At 41.5% G+C, this 21,480-nt stretch overlaps 1 protein-coding gene across 4 annotated transcripts in view; it reads left to right on the top strand.

Annotated features, from left to right (window-relative positions):
* The window catches only part of c19h18orf21 (chromosome 19 C18orf21 homolog), a 69,905-nt gene extending 49,609 nt beyond the window's left edge, over positions 1-20,296 (top strand). For 3 of the 4 annotated variants that reach the window (XM_072283649.1, XM_072283650.1, XM_072283651.1), the window contains exons 5-6: positions 10,258-10,481; positions 11,837-12,755. In XM_072283649.1, the coding sequence (XP_072139750.1) occupies positions 10,258-10,481; positions 11,837-12,194 (582 nt within the window). In that variant the 3' untranslated portion in view covers positions 12,195-12,755. Of the gene's footprint in view, positions 1-10,257; positions 10,482-11,836; positions 12,756-17,313 lie in introns of those variants that run through there. The other variant, XM_072283652.1, reaches the window with a different exon arrangement.
* The last annotated feature ends 1,184 nt before the right edge of the window (positions 20,297-21,480 follow it).

The raw sequence follows: 21,480 nt of genomic DNA, 5'->3' as shown, positions 1-21,480 counted from the left end.
AAACATCTGACTGCATGTTGTGAGGACTGCTGAGAAGATTATTGAGGTCTTCCTTTCATCCATTAGAGATATTTATCATGATTGCTGTATACATAGGGTCCTGAGCATTGTCAGTGATCCCTACTGTCCATCAAAACACTCTTTTGACCCTCAACCATCAGACAAGGGGCACCATAGCATTAAGACAAGAACTTAGGATCGGAAACAGCTTCTTTCCTTTGGCTGCAAGACTGCTGAACTCCCTGCCACTACCCAGGTCTTATGATGTTTAAAGCACCAGTTTACACTGTTTACCTTTTTAACCTTTGTTGTAAATGCACCTTATTATTTATGGTAATATTACTTTGTGTTGTGTGTGTGCGAGTTACATGTACTGTGTTGTGTGTGCATCTTGGTCCGGAGGAACATTGTTTCCTTTGGTGATATACACGTGTACGGTTGGATGATAATAAATGGAACTTGATCTTGATTATTTCCAGTTTTAGAAAATTGAAACAGTGATATAAATTTATTTTAGCATAGTAGGTAAATGTTCAAATATGTACAGAAAAGGCACCGTAAATGGCATCAGATGAAAATTTACATGGTAGTCAGATAGTACTAACTACACTCGTAAACAGATCATTAAATCCAGTTGCCCTACTTTCTGCAGCAGATTACCAAAGACTTCAGTATCCCTCGGGTAGGGATCATCATGTTGCTAAAACAGTTGCTGTGAGCCTATTCATTTGAAGTAATTTTTTTGTGATTCTTCTCACCCTCTCGCTTGCAAACCCACTCCTCCCCAGTGTAGCCCTCACCCCAATCCTTTGTATTACAAATTACACCCTAGGCATGAATGACTGTGGTGATACATAATTGTCACCTAGTGTAAATCTGCTCAAGGTTGATTTGCTGCATGGTTCTTTGTATGTGTGCATGTCTCCAGTAATTAGGATACAGACCATCGTGAATAAATTGTTGACCCTCCCTCATTGCAGGGTATTGGTTAAAAATTCTGTGTAAAATGTGACAGTGGCTACAACGAGCCCCACCCCATATCAGTACTCCAGTCTCCCTAGAAGCTGGTGCGTTTATCTGTTCTCGTCAGAACCAATGTTCAGTACAATTCGGCTCTACAGCTTGAAAATCGTAAATGTTAAGTACCTTTTGTTATGGCCGCATTTGTGTCGGTGAGTATTGAGTTTTTAAATTGAACTGTTTGTTCTGTACCATTACCTGTAGACAGGTTTTTTATAACACAATCTCAGCATTAACTAATTAACAAGATACTAAATTGAAACATATATTTTAAACTGATTCCTTCGATGCTGTGTGAAAAGGCTTTAATAAGATCCTTTTCAAGTGATTACAAATGGAAATGTGCTGTTCTGTATTAGAAAATAAAATTGCACTGACCTTCAGATTTAAGCATGCAGTGCACGTCTGTTCATCCACAGAAACCCAGTGGGTTTAGATAACAAGAAGTGTATCAAAGAGTTTGACAGGATGTCGCAACCATGCTGTGCTCAATAAATTCTTGGCCACAAATAATAATCTCCCACCAGGAGTATTTGTATGCAATCGTATTTGATTAGTCCTTTAGATTTGTGCATCTTTTTTATTTAATCTGTGTTATAATGTTGCCTCCAAGGCCATTTAATGAATTCTGTATATTTATAGTCATAACCTAGATACTTCTATTCATTTGACAATGAGCTTTATAGCTGATCCTGCTCCACAGCAATGTATTATTTGTTACTGTGACATCTGTTGTTTGGTATGCATACTGCACTCAGCTTATTAACAATTCTTCCTCAGAATCATGGTGTACCTAATCCATTTTACTACAGGTGAGGGGAGAGTAAAATAGAATGTTCGAATGTATTTGATGCAAGCAAACCATTCACTTCATCAAAATTGTGTGGGTATTTATCTCCCACTGTACTGCAATAGCTCCATATCTTTTGATTTTTCCCTTTTTTAAATATTTGTTGTTTAGAAATGGTCGTTCATTCAACAATTTGTGATGAGAAATTCATGCAACCATTGTAAATGATGCCGCATGGACTAGATAGGCCAAATGGCCTGTTCCTTGCTGTACGTTTCTATGACTCTGACTGTAATTGTCTTTTCTCTTTCACAACATAATTTATTCCAAAAAGACAGACAATTGCCCACTTGCATGCTTTCTGTTCACTTTTGAGCTGGTACACTAAACAAATCCTACCTCATTGTGTTATGAGTAACTGATTTGAGTTATGCAACGTTTTGTAGGCTGTGCTTGCAGCTGCATTGGGCTATTAACAATGGAAAAGGTCGTTAAGTTCCAAAATACATTGCCATCTTTGTATAAGCATTGATAGCGTTTCAACAAGCTACTGCTTGAATATGTTACCTGACATTAATCATAAATGTTACCGTTTCCACATTTCCAACAGTTTCTCACTGTATCAGATATTGACCAGTCCCATGTGCTTTGAGGCCAAGTTGTAATGTTCTCACTTCCATCTCCCTGCACACTCCTCCACTCTCACTGAGATGGTTCATTTCCCACAGATCCTGAGACTTCTGTGTTCTGTCTCTTTATCCTTATACCATGTAAACTCAGTTGAGCCAATCCTTTTGAGTGCTTTCTTGGAGTTCATAAAAATTTTCTTTCGTACATTTGAACTATCAGATGCTGCGATTGAATGTGGAGGATGTTCAACTATTGTGTAGTTGCTGCCACACTGATAATTAAGCTGCTTCTTGTGCTCCCCATATTCGCAACAGCCTATTTTCTTCAGTAGCTTAAATTTATGTAACTCCTTTTTAAAAGAAAAGGAATTCTTAACTACATTCTATGATGTAATTTTTTGCTTCAGGGACACTTTGTTAAAAGAATTGGTCATATTTCTGGATCGTCATTTGTGTCTCTAAAATTCTCCTCACAGCCATCATCAGCAACAACAAATTAACGCATCATTCACTCATTGATGTTTGTGAGACTATCCTGTGTATATACTTGTGTACTTCTGATTCAATCAGGAAGGTAATGTTGAGTAGGATTTGGTTTGGGAAGCCCTGAAATTACAGTACAAATGGCTCTTCTCACTCTGACATCAAGAGGTCAAATTTTATCTTCAATAACAGCACAAAGCCAGTGAATTGTAAACTAATAATATATAATTGGGCATCTGCAATTCCTAGCTCTAAGAATGTTGATAAATGTACACTTAAATGTTTAATGGTGATGAGCTGCTTTTCACAATTAAAGAATTTAGAACTTAGTCAGATTTTGGGGAAGAGTCGAATGGTTGCATGAATGGATGTTAAATTTTACCAGTGTTAATCCGCCTCATACAAACATTCCAGTTTCACTTACATTTTCCACATTTAAGAGACTACTAGACAGGTATATGGTGGAATTTAAGGTGGAGGGTTATATGGAGGCAGGGTTTAAGGGTCGGCACAACATTGTGGGCCGAAGGGCCTGTATTGTGCTGTACTATTCTATGTTCTACATAGTCATCATTGTCTCTTCATGGAACAGGTATCCCAAATCTAAAATCAGTCAACCTTTGTTTCAATTGCCTCTAAGTTAAATGTGCACTTTGATGAATATGAAGCCCTTTACAGATGTGGTCATTTCAAAGCTCAAGTATCATGTATACATCAAAACATACAGTGAAACGTATTGTTTGTATTAACAACCTGCACATCCGAGGCTGTGCTGGGAGCAGGCTACAAGTGTTGCATACATCCTGGTGCCAATATGACATGCCCATAATGCTCAGCCAAACAACACAGAACACAACAAACAGCGACAGCAAAGCAAACACCACTCCTCCCTCCCACCCACACATACACAGTACTTTAACCTCCAGTCTCCGGCTTCCAGCAGACTCTGACTAGCAGACATTGGACTCCAACTTTTCCAGTGGACTCGCAGAGATTTGCATACTCTACCTTCTCTATAGAAGTCCAGTAGAAATTGATTTAACAGGAAAGAGAGGAATAGTGTTAAGTTTTCAGGTTAATGACCTTTCATCAAATTGGAAACTGTTAGAAATCAAGCCTATTTTTAAATTATTTGATTTCTAACTTTTCCTAGTTCCAATGAAATAACACTTGAAACATTACCTGTTTATCTCCGCAGATGCTGCTTGAATTGCTGAGTATTTACAATATTCTGTTTTTATTTCAGCTTTTCAGAGTCGGCAGATTTTTGATTTTCTTGTTCTTGTACTTGCATCCCAATAGTAAAAGGTATTGTTCTACTCATCTTTATAATTTTGTTGTAGAGGCATGTTATATTAGTGGTTTCAGACTTTTGACAGAGAAATAAAGGAGCAGTACTTATTCATATGTTTGAATGGGGTCTAACCTGTATCTGGTGGTGCTTGTAATAAAGCACGTGAGCTTGGCAGATAGTTAATGAAGAAACCATGGTAAGTTGCAATAGTATATCCAGTCATAAGTACACATGGTGACTATGGTGCACTGGTGGTGGGTATAGTATTTTTGAAGATGATGAATAGGTACTGATCAAATGATGGCATTGCTATAGGAGGTGTGTTGTTTAACCTGCACCTAATCGGCAAGTGAAAGCCATTCTATAACATTCTTGACTCTGTTGCAAACAGTGGGAGTCAGGGGTCAAATACCACAGAATACTCAAACCTGTCCTTGTAAGCAGAAGTTTAATATAGCTGGTCCAATTAAGTTTATTGTTTGGTGTTCCAAGATATTAGTGGTGGGAAGTTTACTGTTAACATTTTCATGTGTCATTGAAAGGTGATTAGATTCCTGTTGAAGTTGATAGCATGGCAGTTGTAAGGTGTAAATGTTCTGTGCCACTTAATCAGCCCGAACATGGATGTTGTCCAAGTTTTATTATGTGCAGACACTGACTACTTCATAATCCGACAAATAGTAAAATGAACGCATTGCAGTCAGTAAAAATCCCCCCTTTTGATATTAGGATGGAAGGATGAAAATTATGTAATTTGGCTTGGTACAGTGTTTTGGAAAACATCCATAAATATCCTGGGGCTGGCTGTGAAGTTACCCTGCAGCAACCTCTACTATCTTCCTGTGTTTTCTCCAATCGAGATTATTCCCCTTAAATCTCATTGGCTTTAATTTCTCTGGGATCTTGTGGCCACATTCAGCCCTAGATATTGAAGTAGCATTTAATGGTCACTTCAACCTCCTGTCTGGTATCCAGCTGTTGTGTTGACAGGTCTAGATTAGTATTACTGGCTGAACGCAAACCTATCATTTGTAAACATGGAATTGGAAAGTGCTGCATAATAGCACTTCAGTACCCTCAGTCTATTTACTGAGTATGGACTGATGGGATAGTAATTGACCAGGTTGGATTTGTCCTGTACGTAGTGTAGAGGAGATGAGAGCAGCTTTCCCACATTGTTGAAAAGATGCCAGTGTTATAGCGGTACTGTAACAGCTTGACTTGCAGCATGTCTGGTTCAGCCAGCCAGAATGCGACCAGAACAGTGACCTTCAATACCTGCTGCAATCAGGTTTTTGGTAGCAAGGTATGTATTAAATAACTAGAGGCTGGCTTGTGTAAATCTTAAGATCCCAGGAGAATGTCAAACTCATTATCTTGTCGCTTCTGTGAAAAGTTGATTACAAATACCAGCTTCATCTTTTGACCTCACTTGATGGCCACTACTGTGAAAGGAGATGTTCATGGAGCCATGGCCTCTCACTAGTTGTTTCATTCTCATTGACCTGGTGGTGGAGGAATTGTAATGGTTTCATCTGAGCTTTTGGTTGCTGTATTAACTAAATGACCTGTGTGTGGTCCTGTTATAGCATAATTGTGGTGGTATCACATTTTCAAGTATGCTTGATACTTCTCTTGATTTACTCTGCTGTTCTCATTGAACCAGAGTTGGTCAGCTTCCTTGATTGTAGTGGTAAAGTGAGACCTATGCTAGATCATGTGGATACAAACTATGTGAAATACAGTTTTGCTGCTGTGGGACTCTATCATTTCACAGTTCTCCAGGCTTTAGTTCTTTGATCTGTCTTAACTTTATCCCATTTACCATGGTAGTAATATCATATAACATGAGGCAAGGCGTCATATTCACTAAGACTGTTTGATGCTCTATTCTACCTATTGGTATGCACAGATTCATGTGCTACAGGTAACACTAGACAATAATTTTTTTTCAAAAGTGTTGCTTTCTCATTTTTTTAATAATAGACCACTTGAAGCTGAACACAAATATAATTTTGGACTACTTGTATCATATAGGAATTTGGAGACGAAATAATTTTTATTGAATTTAATACATTTAATTGAATAACGGTGCTGATGTTTGTAATACTTCAACTAAGCTAAAAATGTTTCATTGATCATTTTTATTTGTTCTTAGTGTCTGATGCTTCTTGCTTAAGCATGAATGGATTCCAGTTGCCCTGATAACATTTCTCCATGACCACAACGTCCTGGTGAAACCTCTTACCGTGGTTGTCACTGACAGCACCAAGATTTGCAGCAAAGATGTCTAAATGGGAATGCAGAAAACAAATCTTCAGTGAGATGTTGCGCTTCATGCTTGAAGCATGTTGTCAACCAGCTGTATGTAGTTTGGTGCTCTGTAGTTTCCAAGAAATTTTCAAAAACATCCTTGAATGTCTGTGCGATTTTCTCCGATCCAACTAGAATTTCTTTGAATTGCCTGTCATTGATGACCTGTTTGATTTGTGAACCAACAAAAATGCCTTCCTTAACCTTGGCATCAGCTATTCTGGGAAATATCTATACTAAATATTGAAATCCTTCATGGAAATTTATAGCCTTTCTAAAACCTGCCCTGCCATGCAGCATCCACCCTGCCTAAGCGTGTTCAGGCATGCCTGGATAAGATAGAAAACTTTTCAGCTTATGTTGTGGGCAACATTTTAATTGACTTAAATTATGAATTGAAATAACAAATATAGGTGATTTCAAAATTGATAGGGAAATCTCATGGTGATTTTCATATCAGCAGCCCAAAATCCATAGGATACACCCAAAAATATTCAGGAAGCAAGATCTTTGTTGTCTAGTGTAATCTGCCGAGGTGCAGTGAAATAGTTTTTCTGTTTGCAGTACTTGTTCTTTGGAGCTTGTAGGAACACCACCTCAAAGCTGCCCTTAGCCATAGAGGTTTGAAGTCCCCACCCTGAGTAAATTTAATGCACTTCCTGCAATGTGTACAGTGTGTACTGACTGACGGGCAGTAATCAGGAGAGGAGTTTCTTGTTGATAGAAGGGACTGTAGGCATTTGAATCTTGGTCACAGAAAATGGAACATGGGAAGCATTGTGGGTCAAGTAGCATCTAGAGCAGAGTTTCAATCTGAAACCCTTGATGTACACCTTAGATCTCTACAGATGCTGCTTCACTTGCTGAGTTCTTCCAGCTTTCTTTTTTTTTGTTTTCTTGTTGATATTATTTGCAGTGATACCACATGACTTAATTGAGTCTTAAATGACATTGAGAACTGAGCCACTCCTTACTGTGCTTCCATTTCCAATGTGAAGCAAAATACACCAGTAATGTTGGTGTAAACACGAGGAATTCTGCAGATGCTGGAAATTCAAGCAACGCACATCAAGGTTGCTGGTGAACGCAGCAGGCCAGGCAGCATCTGTAGGAAGAGGTACAGTCGACATTTCGGGCCGAGACCCTTCGTCAGGACTAACTGAAGGAAGAGCTAGTAAGAGATTTGAAAGTGGGAGGGGGAGGGGGAGATCCAAAATGATAGGAGAAGACAGGAGGGGGAGGGATGGAGCCAAGAGCTGGACAGGTGATTGGCAAAAGGGATATGAGAGGATCATGGGACAAGAGGCCCAGGGAGAAGGAAAGGGGGGGGAGGCGGGGAAACCCAGAGGATGGGTAAGGGGTATAGTCAGAGGGACAGAGGGAGAAAAAGGAGAGAGAGAAAGAATGTGCATATATAAATAATGGATGGGGTACGAGGAGGAGGTGGGGCATTAGCGGAAGTTAGAGAAGTCAATGTTCATGCCATCAGGTTGGAGGCTACCCACATGGAATACAAGGTGTTGTTCCTCCAACCTGAGTGTGGCTTCATCTTTACAGTAGAGGAGGCCGTGGATAGACATATCAAAATGGGAATGGGATGTGGAATTAAAATGTGTGGCCACTGGGAGATCCTGCTTTCTCTGGCGGACAGAACGTGGGTGTTCAGCAAAACGATCTCCCAGTCTGCATCGGGTCTCGCCAATATATAGAAGGCCATATCAGGAGCACCGGACGCAGTATATCACCCCAGCCAACTCACAGGTGAAGTGTCGCCTCACCTGGAAGGACTGTCTGGGGCCCCGAATGGAGGTAAGAGAGGAAGTGTAAGGGCATGTGTAGCACTTGTTCCGCTTACAAGGATAAGTGCCAGGAGGGAGTAATGTTGGTGTGTGGTTTTGTGATACCGACATTCCTGACATTGTCATTTCACTAATTTGTTACAATAAATTCTCAGATGAGGTTATCATTGAAATTTATGTTTATTACTATTTATTATTTATGGTGCAACTGTAACGAAAACCAGTTTTCCCCGGGATCGATGAAGTATGTCTATGACTATGAAATTCAGTGGGCCCACATGCCTTCTGTCTGAACCTGGTGTCTCAGTCAGGGCCAAATCATCCTTTTGGAATTTTAATTGTTCCACATCATACAGCAATGGCTGCAGTGTCATTTCAGAGGCACTTAAGAATTAATTTTTTGTTGGAAATGCATGTGGGCCAGACTGCATAAGAATAGCTGATTAAATTTTTGCAATTATCTCACCACTTAAAACTAGTGCCACTGCAAGTTTTTCTTTTTTGCCTTCAAGCCATCAGCTGTGACCACTCTCAATAGGCCCATACACTTACTGGGAAGCAAATGTTTAGGAGCAAAAGGAATTCCAATAGATAGTTCCTTGAAAACATTTAAGGATTAAAGTTCTGACTTCACTATTGGAAAGCTGCATTTAAAGGGAGCCCCTGCAAGAACAGCTTACCATTTGAAGTACAGGATTAGTGCCAAATATTGTGCATGACCAGAAGTGTAATGTTTGTTGTTCAGCTTCCCTACGAATATGTTGGGGTCGTCCATTGTGTCCAGTGCTCCCGATGCGGCCTCTTCTGTATTGAGACCTGTCGTAAATTGGGGGACCGCTTCACCGAGCACTTTCACACCATCTGCCACAAGTGGGAATTTCTAGTGGCCAAACATTTTAATTCCCATTCCCATTCCAATATGTCGATCCATGGTCTCCTCTTGTGCCAAGAGGAGGCCACCCTCAGGGTGGAGGAGTAACAACTTGTATTCCATCTTGGTGGCCTCCAACCTGATGGCATGAATATTGATTTCTCACCTGCTTATTATTTCCCTCTGGGTCCTCCCCCCCTTCCTTTTCTCCTATTATCCACTCTCTGCTCCAATCAGATTCTTTCTTTTCTAGCCCTTGACCTTTCTCACCCGCCTGGCTTCACCTATCACCTTCTAGCTCTCCTCCTTCCCCTACAACCCAACCTTTTTATTCTGGCATCTCCCCCCCTACCTGTCCTGAAGAAGGATCTCGGCCCGAAACGTCAACTGTTTATTGATATCCATAGATGCTGCCTGACCTGCTGCGTTCCTCCAGCATTTTGTATATGTTGGTTTGGATTGCCAGCATCTGTAGACTTTCTCATATTTAGAAAATAATGTTGTTTTAATGTAACAGCATAACATGGAACCTTACAGAAGTAAATGAATAAAGTACAAGGTACATCTTATAAACCCTATAGGCCCATTTTATTCACGCAGGCACATAGCTCACCAATCCCATTAAACCCATTTCCCCTCTCGCACCAACATCTTTTTGAATCTTTTAATGATTATCTATACTAAAGGGGAATTTACAACAGTCATTTCATCTATAAGCACACCTTTAGGATATGGGAAGAAACTAGAGTACTCAGGAAACCCACGCAGTTGCAGATAAAATGTGTGAATGCCACTGTGATTGAACACAAGTCCTTGGAGCTGTCTGACAGCACTTATGAGCAGTGCTGCTATGCTGTCTCATTATTACAGCTGATGGAGAAAAATAAAAATTATTTTGCAAGATTTTTAGAATTCCTTAGATGAACTGGCTACTTGCTCCTCATGGTATTTTATTAAAATTGCTTGGAGGACCCTTGTCATTTACTCAGAAATCACTTAAATTCAGTTTTGACCTTGAACAGATATTGTGCTAACAATATTTTTTTCAATCCCTGCAGTTGGTTACATGCTATACATGTAAGGAAACATCAAGATTTAATGGAGCAAGAAGAAGATCTCTGGCTGTAAGGCCCCACATCCCAAGAAGCTTAACCAAGACAAAAACTGACATAAAGACACTTGAAGGAAGAAGGATGCCCCAGTCCACTGAGAAAGCAACCAAATATTCCCCGCATGTGAATAAATTGAGTTCAGAAATCAAGAGCCCAGCTATAACTCCACGGTATTTATACTATGTATTTCAACTTCATTTCCTCATGATTTATATCTAGGTCTTGACTGCAATAGGGATTTCATCAGGTGAACCAGTATCTTGAGGAAATTGGGTGTTTAAAATCTCTCTTCTATGATTTTCTGGATTCAATCTAAAACCCTTTACCCTTAATTCTTCCATGTGTGGTCAAATCGCAAAATATCATATGGCTATGAAACAAAACTAAGCACAGAAATAACAATGTTAAGCTATGTAAGATTTTGAAGATATTTCCAGCAAACTAATTTCAGCGTTTTGTGTTCATAGGCTACATAGATGTATGTTGCAGACCCCTGGGTTTTGAATGAGCACAAATCTATGTAGGTTAGAAGTTCAGAGACTGAAAAAGAGAGCACTGAAGTAGTCAAATTTAGATGCCACAGTTTCAGCAGCTGGTGAACTGAGCCAGGTGTTGAACCTGGTGTTACTGAGACGGAACAGGCAATGTTACTCTTGGTTCAACCAGCTCCTGGTATGGGAGGGCTTATCAAAGATCTGAGCTGATGCAACAAAAACAGTGGCTTTAGTATTTTCCTTGTTTAATTCAAGGAAATGTTGGTCCTCCAATAGTGTCTAAATGACATACAATATACAGGTCGACCTTCACTAATCTGGCACCATTGGGACCTGAGAAGTGCTGGATTAGTGAAAATGCCGAATTACAGAAGGATCACATTAAGCATAATCAGTGCCGGATTATCGAAGGAACCAGATCACAGCTAGTCAGATTAGTGAAGGTGGACTGTATATGACAATTGAAAATTGCTGGAGTGCCCCAGTGAGATGTTTGAAGGAACTGAATGCCATCAGTGTACATGTGGAACCCGGAGGATTTTAACAACTTTATTAAGGGATAGACAACCAAGTTACTCAAAGTAACATTTCAAAGGTAACTGGGTGCATCTGGGCAGAAAAACCGTTGCAGTTGATTCTCTGGTTCCAACAAAGTGAAACCAACCAAGAGCAATCCCTTTTGAAATGGATTGTGGAGGACTGTGGTCATTTGGATTGTGAAGCTTGCTCATAGAAAGAGGAGCAGTGTTATTATACAGTCTTCAACTTTGCAAAGTAAGTTACAGGTATACGTCCACACTACATACGTTCTGTGAAATCGGACGTTATGTGATTTGGACGTTGTGCGAACACCATATTATATACTTAGCAAACCTATATGGAGTACTGTAGTGTACCTGTATTGACTAAATCCATGTCATTAGCAATTTCTCCATATCCGATGTAGGTCCCTCTTGCATTTTTGTGAGCCTTTTAGTTTTCAGTGAAGCCGATCCTTTAACAGCTTCGAGAATTTTTTCTTTGTTTTTCAGGATCGTCATGATTGTCGAGTGCAACACGCCTAAATCTCACGCAATAGCATTGACTGGTTTTCCACCTTCATATTGTTTTAATAACCTTTGGTTTCACTTCCAAATCAATACTTTTCCTTTGCCTCTTGCTGCTGCTATCACTAGGAGTGGTTTTGCTGCGTTTGGAAGCCATGATGCTCTTTACAGTAATACTTTCAAAAGAAAATTAAACAGAGATAACACCACTACACTCAAGAGTCGTGTGATACACGAGATTGGTTACGTCCGCTACGTCACTTTCTCCGATCGGGACTATGGACATATATGCGATCAGACGTTGTCTGAATGGATGTTAAGCAGCATACACCTGTATTTGTGACATTCAGAGCCATTTCTGTATAGGAAAAATAAGAGATGAAAATCCAAAACTTTAGCAATTTAGAGTAAATCTAACTTCCAAGCTCTCAGCCTTCATTCCAGTTATTGGTACTTCACACCAGCAGGTTCTACTCTCAGGCTGTAGAGAGCATGGTAGTGTTTGTATGCGTGTCACTATAGACTGGATCTGTAACCCTCATACACCACACCCTTCACCCAGTACTTCTCCCCAAGAGCTGGATGGGGCCACTTGTTCATCTGCAGCTATCACTGGATAAAGGAGTTCACTGGCCTTGTACACTATAGTGAGAATGTGAGTAGAAATCTATGCTAAAGTAAATACTCAGACTTTTACATCTTCCAATGGTAGCAGCACAAGGTGGTATGCAGTCTAGTCCTTTTAATTAACAACAGCAAACTGAAAGAAGTGGGGTGAGCGTAAAGGGGAGAGAAGTTAAAAAGGGGAAGGTCGAATGCAATATCAATTGCGAATTGATAGTGATATGGGTAAAGCTGGCAATCAACAAGCTTATGGGCTGTGGTGGAAATGAGAGTGTACTATCAGGATGAGCATGATGTGAAATTATTGCCGTAAAATGCCACTTTGAACTAATCCATTGGAAAAGAACGGTGCCAAGTTTAGTTCATTAAAGAGGGTGATTACCACGATTTATGGTGTTGGAGAAGTCTTTCTGTGAAAAGAGAACTTGCCAAACAGGTTATCAAGTGATCCTTGATGAATGTGTGAGAGAGATTTGGTAAGGTTAGGTTTGTGAGAAGCTAGATGTCAATGTTTAGATTTAAAGTATATTAATAATGAAGTATAATTTTAGACAAGTTAGTGTAGGAGGCAGCCATTTGGCAAGTTAAGTTTGAACCAGCTCTATATAAGAGAATCCAGCTGGTCCTACTTTCTGCTGTCTTCTCCAGAGTCCTCAAATTCTTGTCCAGCTCAATGTTGAATACAGTAATTAGAATAATCGCCATTATAGGAAACGTAAGAAATATGAGCAGGAGTTGGCCACCTGGCCCATTGATCCTGCTCTGCCATTCAGTAAGATCATGGCTGGTCTGTATCATCTCCAAAACCAGTATGTCTTTGCTCAAGTACTATAAGGAGACCAGGAAACACAGGACTCTGGTATGGCCTCACCAGTATGCTGTGCAGTTAATTAAACTTCCTGTTTTGAAATTCACTCCTTCTAGGCAATGAAGGCCAGCATTCCATTTGCCTTCTTAATAACCTGTGATACCTGTAGAACAACCTTTTGCAATTCATGCACAACCACTCCCAACAGCATGCTGCAATTTTTCACCGTTTAAATAATCTGATCAATATTTCCTTCCAAAGTGGATGACCTTGCATTTACTCCACCTGCCAGAACTTTGCCCACCCACTTCATCTATCTATATCTCTCTGCAGACTTTCTGCATGCTCTGTACAATTTGCTTTTTCATTCAATTTAGTGTCAACAGCAAAAGCTACACTCCTTGCCCCTTTTCTAGATCATTAATGTACAAACTGAACAGTTGTGGGGCCAGCACAGTTCCTCTCTACCTACCTTGTTTATTCATCATGGTTACAAACGCTTCTCTCAGAATGACTTGCAACTCCCCTGAACCTAGGAGAGCCACTTCAGCGTCTTCAGTCTATCCACATAATTTAAAATCCCTCATTCCTGAATCATTGATTCACTGTACATGCTACTTAATGCAAAAATGGTTTGTCAGAATTGTGATTTTGTTACTAAAAGTTCATTGCTACAACAGGAGTTTCCTTATGAAATATCTTCTTTCACGCCATCTCAATACAACTGTAAGAAGCATGATGTTGACCAAAAAGTTGGCTGAGAATTGCTGATAATTGTATTGATACTTTTTGAAACAAAGAGGATTGAGTAAAAGCTAATTCCCCTTTAACAACAATGTGCATGTAAATAACAGAATTGTACAAAGACAATCCAGGTGGACATGTAGACAACCTGTCCAGAGCCAAAGAGAATGGGAGGTAATTGTCTGAAGAAATGCTTTAGAAGGCTTGAAGGAGATGTAGAGAACTGGGAGGATAAGATAGAAAATACAAGAGCAGCCACTAATGGTGGACTAATACAACTTTAGAAGGTAGTGATACAAATGTGTTATGACACAGCAGAAAAGGAATGTAATTTGCATGTGAGGTATGAATCACTGAGTCATTTGGGTCAGCAAGGGTGGGTGATGTCTCGGTGGGAATTTGAACCAAGCTGTGGAGGTTGTAAAGCAGTCATTCAGAAATCACCCGCTGCCTGGCCTGACTTACTCTTACAGCACATTTCTGGCATATTCATAATTCTAATGGTCATGCTTGAAAATGTAATCATTGTAAAACAATTTCAGAATTAGTAAATGTCTTGGAAATTCATTATGTACTGAAAGTTATCATCTTGGACAATATGATTAAGTCTAGATAAAGACTGGGAGCCAAAGCCTAATCTGAATGGAAACTGACCCACAGTTTCATTTTACCCAATTGCCAGTTCCAAAACAAATCAAAGGTTAATTATCATTCAACCATACATGAATACACCAGAACAAAACAACGTTCCTCTGAGGCCATGTTGCAAATCGTACATAGCACATTCCAAATAGTGAGTATAAAACATAGTCACACAAAAAACATGTATATAGCCCAAGTGTCTGAGTTACATGTCCCGCAAAGCACAGACGTACGTAATCCAGTCTCTCATTCCACCGATCGAACACTGGAGGGCAGCACTGATGGAAGATGCCAACCCCCAACCAAGCACAGATGCCATGCTACACTGCCTTTGATGTCTCCTTTCCTGGACGACAGCAGCAAGCCCACGGCTTGAGGCCTTGTCCTCACTACAACCACGGGTATGCAACTTCCCCACCGCCAGTTGCATCACACCAAACAAGGGAAACAGTCTTGCAACATCTTACGTTATCAATGTCTAACAGGGTCTTGCAATCACAAGAGAAATGTCCAAGACAATTACCCACTGGTACACCGCATGCTGCCTTTGCACACCAATGCTGATGCCTTTGATGCCACCCAGTTAGGTCAGAGATATGCACTTCTGATTATCTGATCATTCCACTGGATTGCAAACAATGCAGTTCTGTGGTAATAAAACTGAACTATACCATAATGTGCCTGTTCTTATATTCTGTTTCCTGTTTAATGAAGACTAGCATCTTGTATGCTTTCTTTACCGCCCTAAATGGTAATTGGTTTACGTGTAATGACACACATTTTTGTTTAGATGCCATCCAGCAGAAAGGAAATTATAGACCAGTTAGCCTGACCTCAGTGGTTGGGAAGATGTTAGAGTCAATTGTTAAGGATGAGGTGATGGAGTACTTGGTGACACAGGACAAGATGGTACAAAGTCAGCATCGTTTCCTTCAGGGAAAATCTTGCCTGACGAGCCTGTTGGAATTCTTTGAGGAGATTACAAGTAGGATAGATAAGGGGATGCAATGGATGTTGTATATTCCTTTCAGAAGGCCTTTGGCAAGGTGCCACACATGAGGCTGCTTATCAAGTTAAGAGCCCATGGTATTACAGGAAAGGTACTAACATGATTAGAGCATTGGCTGATTGGTCGGAGGCAGCGAGTAGAAATAAAAGGATCCTTGTTAGCTGCCAGTGACTAGTGGTGTTCTGCAGGGGTCAGTGTTGGGATTACTTCTTTTCATGCTGTATATAAATGATATAGATGATGGAATAGATGGCTTTGTTGCCAAGTTTGCAGATGATACGAAGATTGGTGGAGGGGCAGGTAGTGTTGAGGAAACAGGTAGGATGCAGGAGGACTTGGACAGATTAGGAGAATGGGCAAGAAAGTGGCAAATGAAATACAATGTTGGAAAATGCAGAGAAAATCCAGGAATCTGAGATGCGGAGGGACTTAGGAGTCCTTGTGCAGAACATCCTGAAGGTTAACTTGCAGGTTGAATCGGTGGTGAAGAAGGCAAATGCCATGTTAGCGTTCATTTGAAGAGTTCTAGAATACAAGAGCAAGGGTGTGATGCTGAGGCTTTATAAGGCACTGGTGAGGCCTCACCTTGAGTATTGTGAACAGTTTTGGGCCCCTCACGTTGGAAAAGGTGTGCTGGCATTGGAGAAGGTCCAGAGGAGGTTCACAAGAATGATTCCAGAAATGAAAGGGTTATCATGCGAGGAACGTTTGATGGCTCTGGGTCTGTACCTGTTGGAATTCAGAAGGATGAGGAGGGATCTTATTGAAACTTCTCAAATGTTGAGTAGATGTGGAAAGGATGTTTCCCATGTTGGGAGAGTCTAGGAGAAGAAGGCACAGCCTCTGGATAGAGGGGCGTCCTTTCAAAACAGAGATGCAGAGAAATTTCTTTAGCCAAAGGGCGGTAAATTTGTGGGATTTGTTGCCACATGCAGCTGTGGAGGCCAGGTTGTTGGGTGTACTTAAGGCAGAGTTTGACGTATTCTTGATTGGACATGGCATCAGAGATTACGGGGAGAAGGCTGGGGTTGAGGAGGAGATTTTTTTTAAAAAAAGGATCAACGATGTTGAATGACGGAGCAGACTCGATGGGCCAGATGGCTTAACTCTGCTCCTATGTCTTATGGTCTTATAGTCCCACTAATTGTCAATATACTGTAGGGCCCTAGCATTCATTGTGTATGTCCTTCTATGACTTCAGCTTCACAAATACATGGTAGAAAAATAAAAAGGGAGTTTACAAGTAGCTTCAGTCATTTAGTTATGGGGGGGGTCTAAAAATGTAAGACAAGTGAGGACAGGAGCTCTCACATTTCAGTAAGTACCCATATGAATACTTGCAGTGTTATAATGTACAGGTCTGGAAACCAAGAGCTGGATAAATGGAACTAACAATGCAGCATTTATTTATGCAGAATGATTTTTGTCATAACAGATTTAAGTTAAGAGTGAAAGAGTGATATTTTAAGTGAAATATCCAGCATCCTTTTCTCTTCACGTCTATGTTGGTCTTAATTTCTAATTTTGGTCTGTAGGATTTAGTACACGTGATCAGAAATGTTGTTTACCTCAAATGTAAACGGTTACCTAGTGCATTAATATTACTGTTTCTAACGTTCATATTTATCTTTCTAGGACATCTGTCTCTACACCATCTACATCTTCACCCTCATTGAAATCAGTTAAAGGAAAGAAGCTGCAATGCTCTCGTCTTAAGATGCTTTTGAATTCTGAGCAGAAACAGCAGAGCACAAAGGCTTCTCTGAAAGATTTTCTATCTTCAGTATAACTGCAATGGTGCAACATTTTTAAAATGTGGTTTGTGTGGCCTAGATTTCGGCTACGCGAGAGAAGATATAATTATGGGGAGATGGGTTGATTGTCAATTTGTATAATCATTTGGATGTACAGCCTTAGTTTTGTGCCAATTGAGTTTTGGAGTATTGTCATAAAATAGATTTTGCTGTTTATAGATGAACTTCTGGAAACATTACAAGAGCAAGCATGTTGGAGCTCTGTGCTACAGTGCAAATGTGGAACTGCAGATCACCCAAAAGCATGTGTGCAGTCTAGTGTACAATAAGCTGATCTGCCATCTGGTTATCTCAGAAACATACTGCTGTTTGCAGGACGATGCAAACATTTGTAGAGATTGAAGTTCCAGATGAATGGTTAGAGTAACAAATACATATTTAACCAAATACTGCTTTCAGTTTTGTCCCTGCTTAAGTCTTAAAGGTTGAGTTTTACTTTCTTAATATTTTAATCTTGTGCATGATTCTATAGTGTTTTTCATCTCTCCCCGAAACATTCCTTAAGCAGAGACTGCAGGTGGGAAAGATCAGACAAGATACATGAGTGTCTGGTCGGCTGGGAAATGAATGTGAGCAAGGAGAAGAGTGAGTAATAAGGTCAGGAGAGGTGGACTAGGAAAAGGATTTTAGTTGTGCTGAAAGAAAAAAAATTTTCATGTTTGCCAGTTGGGTTGCTTAAAGGGTGATGATATACTTACATACTGTGTATAAAATATTCTCAGTTTCTTGTGATTAAAATGTAGATTTGAAGAAGCACAACTGCAGTTTAAAGATGCTTCATATAAGAACACAAAGTAAGGCCACTGGGCCCTTTGTCTGCCCTGTAATTCAATATGATTATGACTGATCTTTGCTGGCCTCAGCTCCTTTATCTATCAAATATTTATCTGTCTCTACCTTAAGTATATCTAATGATCTGACCTTCATCTCCCTCTAAGGCAGGAAATTCCAGAGTTTCACTACCCTCTGAGAGGAAATTTCTACACGTCAGTTTTAAATGACTGACCCCTTGATTTGTAGCTCTGATCCTTTGTGACCTCCCGTGACTGAAGACATCTATCCCTGTCAATACGTATTAAGAGCTTGAGGTTAGATTTATTTATCACATGTACATCAAAGCACAGTGAAATGCATCATTCCTAACAACCAGCACACCTATCCAGCCCACAGATGTCACCACGCATTCTGGCACCACCATAGCAAGCCCACAATGTTACACAGAAACACACAAGCAGCTGAAAAGCACACACCCACCCTCTCACGCCTTCAAAAAGGCCTCAAACCCATTGGGTAAGATGCGTCTAGCCCTTCCTCCAACTTTGAACTCTACCCAGCACACCAATCACAAGTTTGACCTTCAGGCCTTGACTTCCAAATTTGTATGGACCTCCTTTCTTGATGAACTGGGCCCTTGTGACTATTCTGGGCCTCTACCTTTAAGCTTTGATCTTCAACTTTGCCTCCAGACTTCGCTGATTTGATCTTCAGGCCTCAACTTCCAGTCTTCCCCAAACCTCCGACCCTAGTGCCCACTAGCCCTTGTGATTCCCACCCATACCTGGGATTTGCTGCCTTTACAGACTTCCTGCCTGGGTCCAGTTTCTGACAAGGTGAACTGGCCTTCTCAGAGCCTGCATCACGTTTTCTGTGATTACTAAAATTCAACATCGGAGCACTTTGACCTGGATTTTAATTCCTGCCCAGACTCTTCATTTGCTACCCTTGACCACTAACTTCCTCTCATTTCTGTTTCTAAACCCTAACCTGACCCCTATGTCTTAAAAGTTACTGCTCATTCTTGTATATTCCAAGAAGTACAGACCCAAACTGTCTAGCCTTTCTTGACAAGCCAGCCCTTTCATCCCAGGAACTAGCCAGGTAGGTCTCCTTTGAACTGCCTCCAGTGCTACGATATCCTCTTTTGGGTAAGAGGACCAAAATTGTGCACAGTTTTCCAGGTATGGCTGCCTCATGACCCAGTACAACTGTAACAAATCCTCCCGATTTGTAAACTTCAAACCGTTCATGATTTAAGAAACATGCCATTTGCCTTAATTATTTGTTGGACATGTCTGATAACTTTTTAATTTGTGCACTTAAACCCTGAACATTACACGTCTGCAATCTCTTTTCATTTAGGTCATCCACTTCTTGATTCCTTTTTCCCAAGTGCTTAGGCTCTCATTAGACTTCATTTGCCAGGTTTTCAACCACTAACTCAATCTACCCTGCTAACTCTACTGTCTTCCTCACGACATGCCTTCCTTCTATGTTTGTATCATCGTCAGATGTGGAAACATCACATTTTGTTCCATTCTCCAAGTCATTATTCTAACTAGCAAATAGTTGATTCCAAAGACTGATCCCCAGAGCAGGGTACCAGTGATATTCTTACAGCCTGAAAAAGATCAGTTTTTCCACTGGTGATCACAACCACCTCCCCTGCACGCACCTCCAACAGGCCCCCCCCTTCCGCACGCACCCCCCACAGGCCCCGCTTTCTGCACGCACCACCCACAGGCCTCCCTCTTTCCGCACGCACCCCCCACAGGCCCCCCTTTCCACACGCACCACCCACAGGCCCCCCTCTTTCCGCACGCACCACCCACAGGCCCCGCTTTCTGCACGCACCACCCACAGGCCCCCCTCTTTCCGCACGCACCCCCCACAGGCCCCCCTTTCCGCACGCACCACCCACAGGCCCCCCTCTTTCCGCACGCACCCCCCACAGGCCCCGCTTTCCGCACGCACCCCCCACAGGCCCCCCTTTCCGCACGCACCCCCCACAGGCCCCCCTTTCCGCACGCACCCCCCACAGGCCCCCCTCTTTCCGCACGCACCCCCCACAGGCCCCCTTCTTTCCACATGCACCCCCCACAGGCCCCCCTTTCTGCACGCACCCCCCACAGGCCTCGCTTTCTGCACGCACCCCCCACAGGCCCCGCTTTCTGCACGCACCCCCCACAGGCCCCGCTTTCTGCACGCACCACCCACAGGCCCCCCCCCCTTTCCACACGCACCCCCCACAGGCCCTCCCTTTCTGCACACACCCACTACAGGTCCCCCCTCCTCCGCGCCAGGGCACCCCCTCTCTGCACACCTCCCCCAGGCCCCCCCCCCCGCACACCTTCCCCAGGGCACCCCCCTTTCTGCACAACACCCTCCCAGTCATCCCTCCCTCCGCATGCACCCCCCACAGGCCCCCCTCTCCATGCACACACTCGCTCCCCATCCTCATGCTCTTTTTTCCCTAAATGTTCTCTGCCATGCAGTCCTGGAAATCAACAGGACGAGCTGGAGATGAAGCAAATTGCTGCCTTCATTCCCATTGGTACCATATAAGTGAAAATCATTACCATATAAGTAAAAATCATTTCAATGGCAAATGCCATTCTTTCTCCCTTCCTTCAAATTATGTACTCCTTGTTCTTGAAAATGGCCATGATTAAAAGAATCAAAAGTGAAAGACTGAAGTAGAAATTAAACTGAAAGCAAGAGAGAAGTCTACCATGTAAACCTGAGAATCAGTCTGGTACAGTTACTTTAAATGCTGCTTTACTTAAGCAGTACCCTCCTGAGCAAAGGAGAAAGAACCCATTTGCAGAAACAGATTATCAGCAGAACTTATTGTGATAGGGTGGTGATCACACTGTAAAAAGTGACTGTCTGCTGCTGCTTGGTTTGGAACTGGCTCTTTATAGGTTTTGAGGAATATCCTAAAATATTATTTCTCTAGGACGTGGTATGAAATAAGAAAAGGTAATTTGCAATGTTTATCCTTTACTACCCCATCTGTGCAGTCTTGTTCTGCGGTTAACAGTGGTAGAACACATCTACCACAACTCCCACCTCCAGTAAACTTTGTGATTTTACTGGTTAGGCCTGTTTTTCACCCTAGTCCAGTTATCAGTAGCAGGGATGTGGAAAATCCCTTTCTATATTATTAGAAGTGTTTAATAGGCTTTGCCAAAGTCCCTTGTTCATTTCC

Source organism: Mobula birostris, chromosome 19 (assembly GCF_030028105.1).
Source record: "Mobula birostris isolate sMobBir1 chromosome 19, sMobBir1.hap1, whole genome shotgun sequence".
NCBI lineage: Eukaryota > Metazoa > Chordata > Chondrichthyes > Myliobatiformes > Myliobatidae > Mobula > Mobula birostris.
The sequence above is the reverse complement of the archived record's forward strand: the minus strand, read 5'-3'. Positions and strand labels throughout refer to the sequence as shown.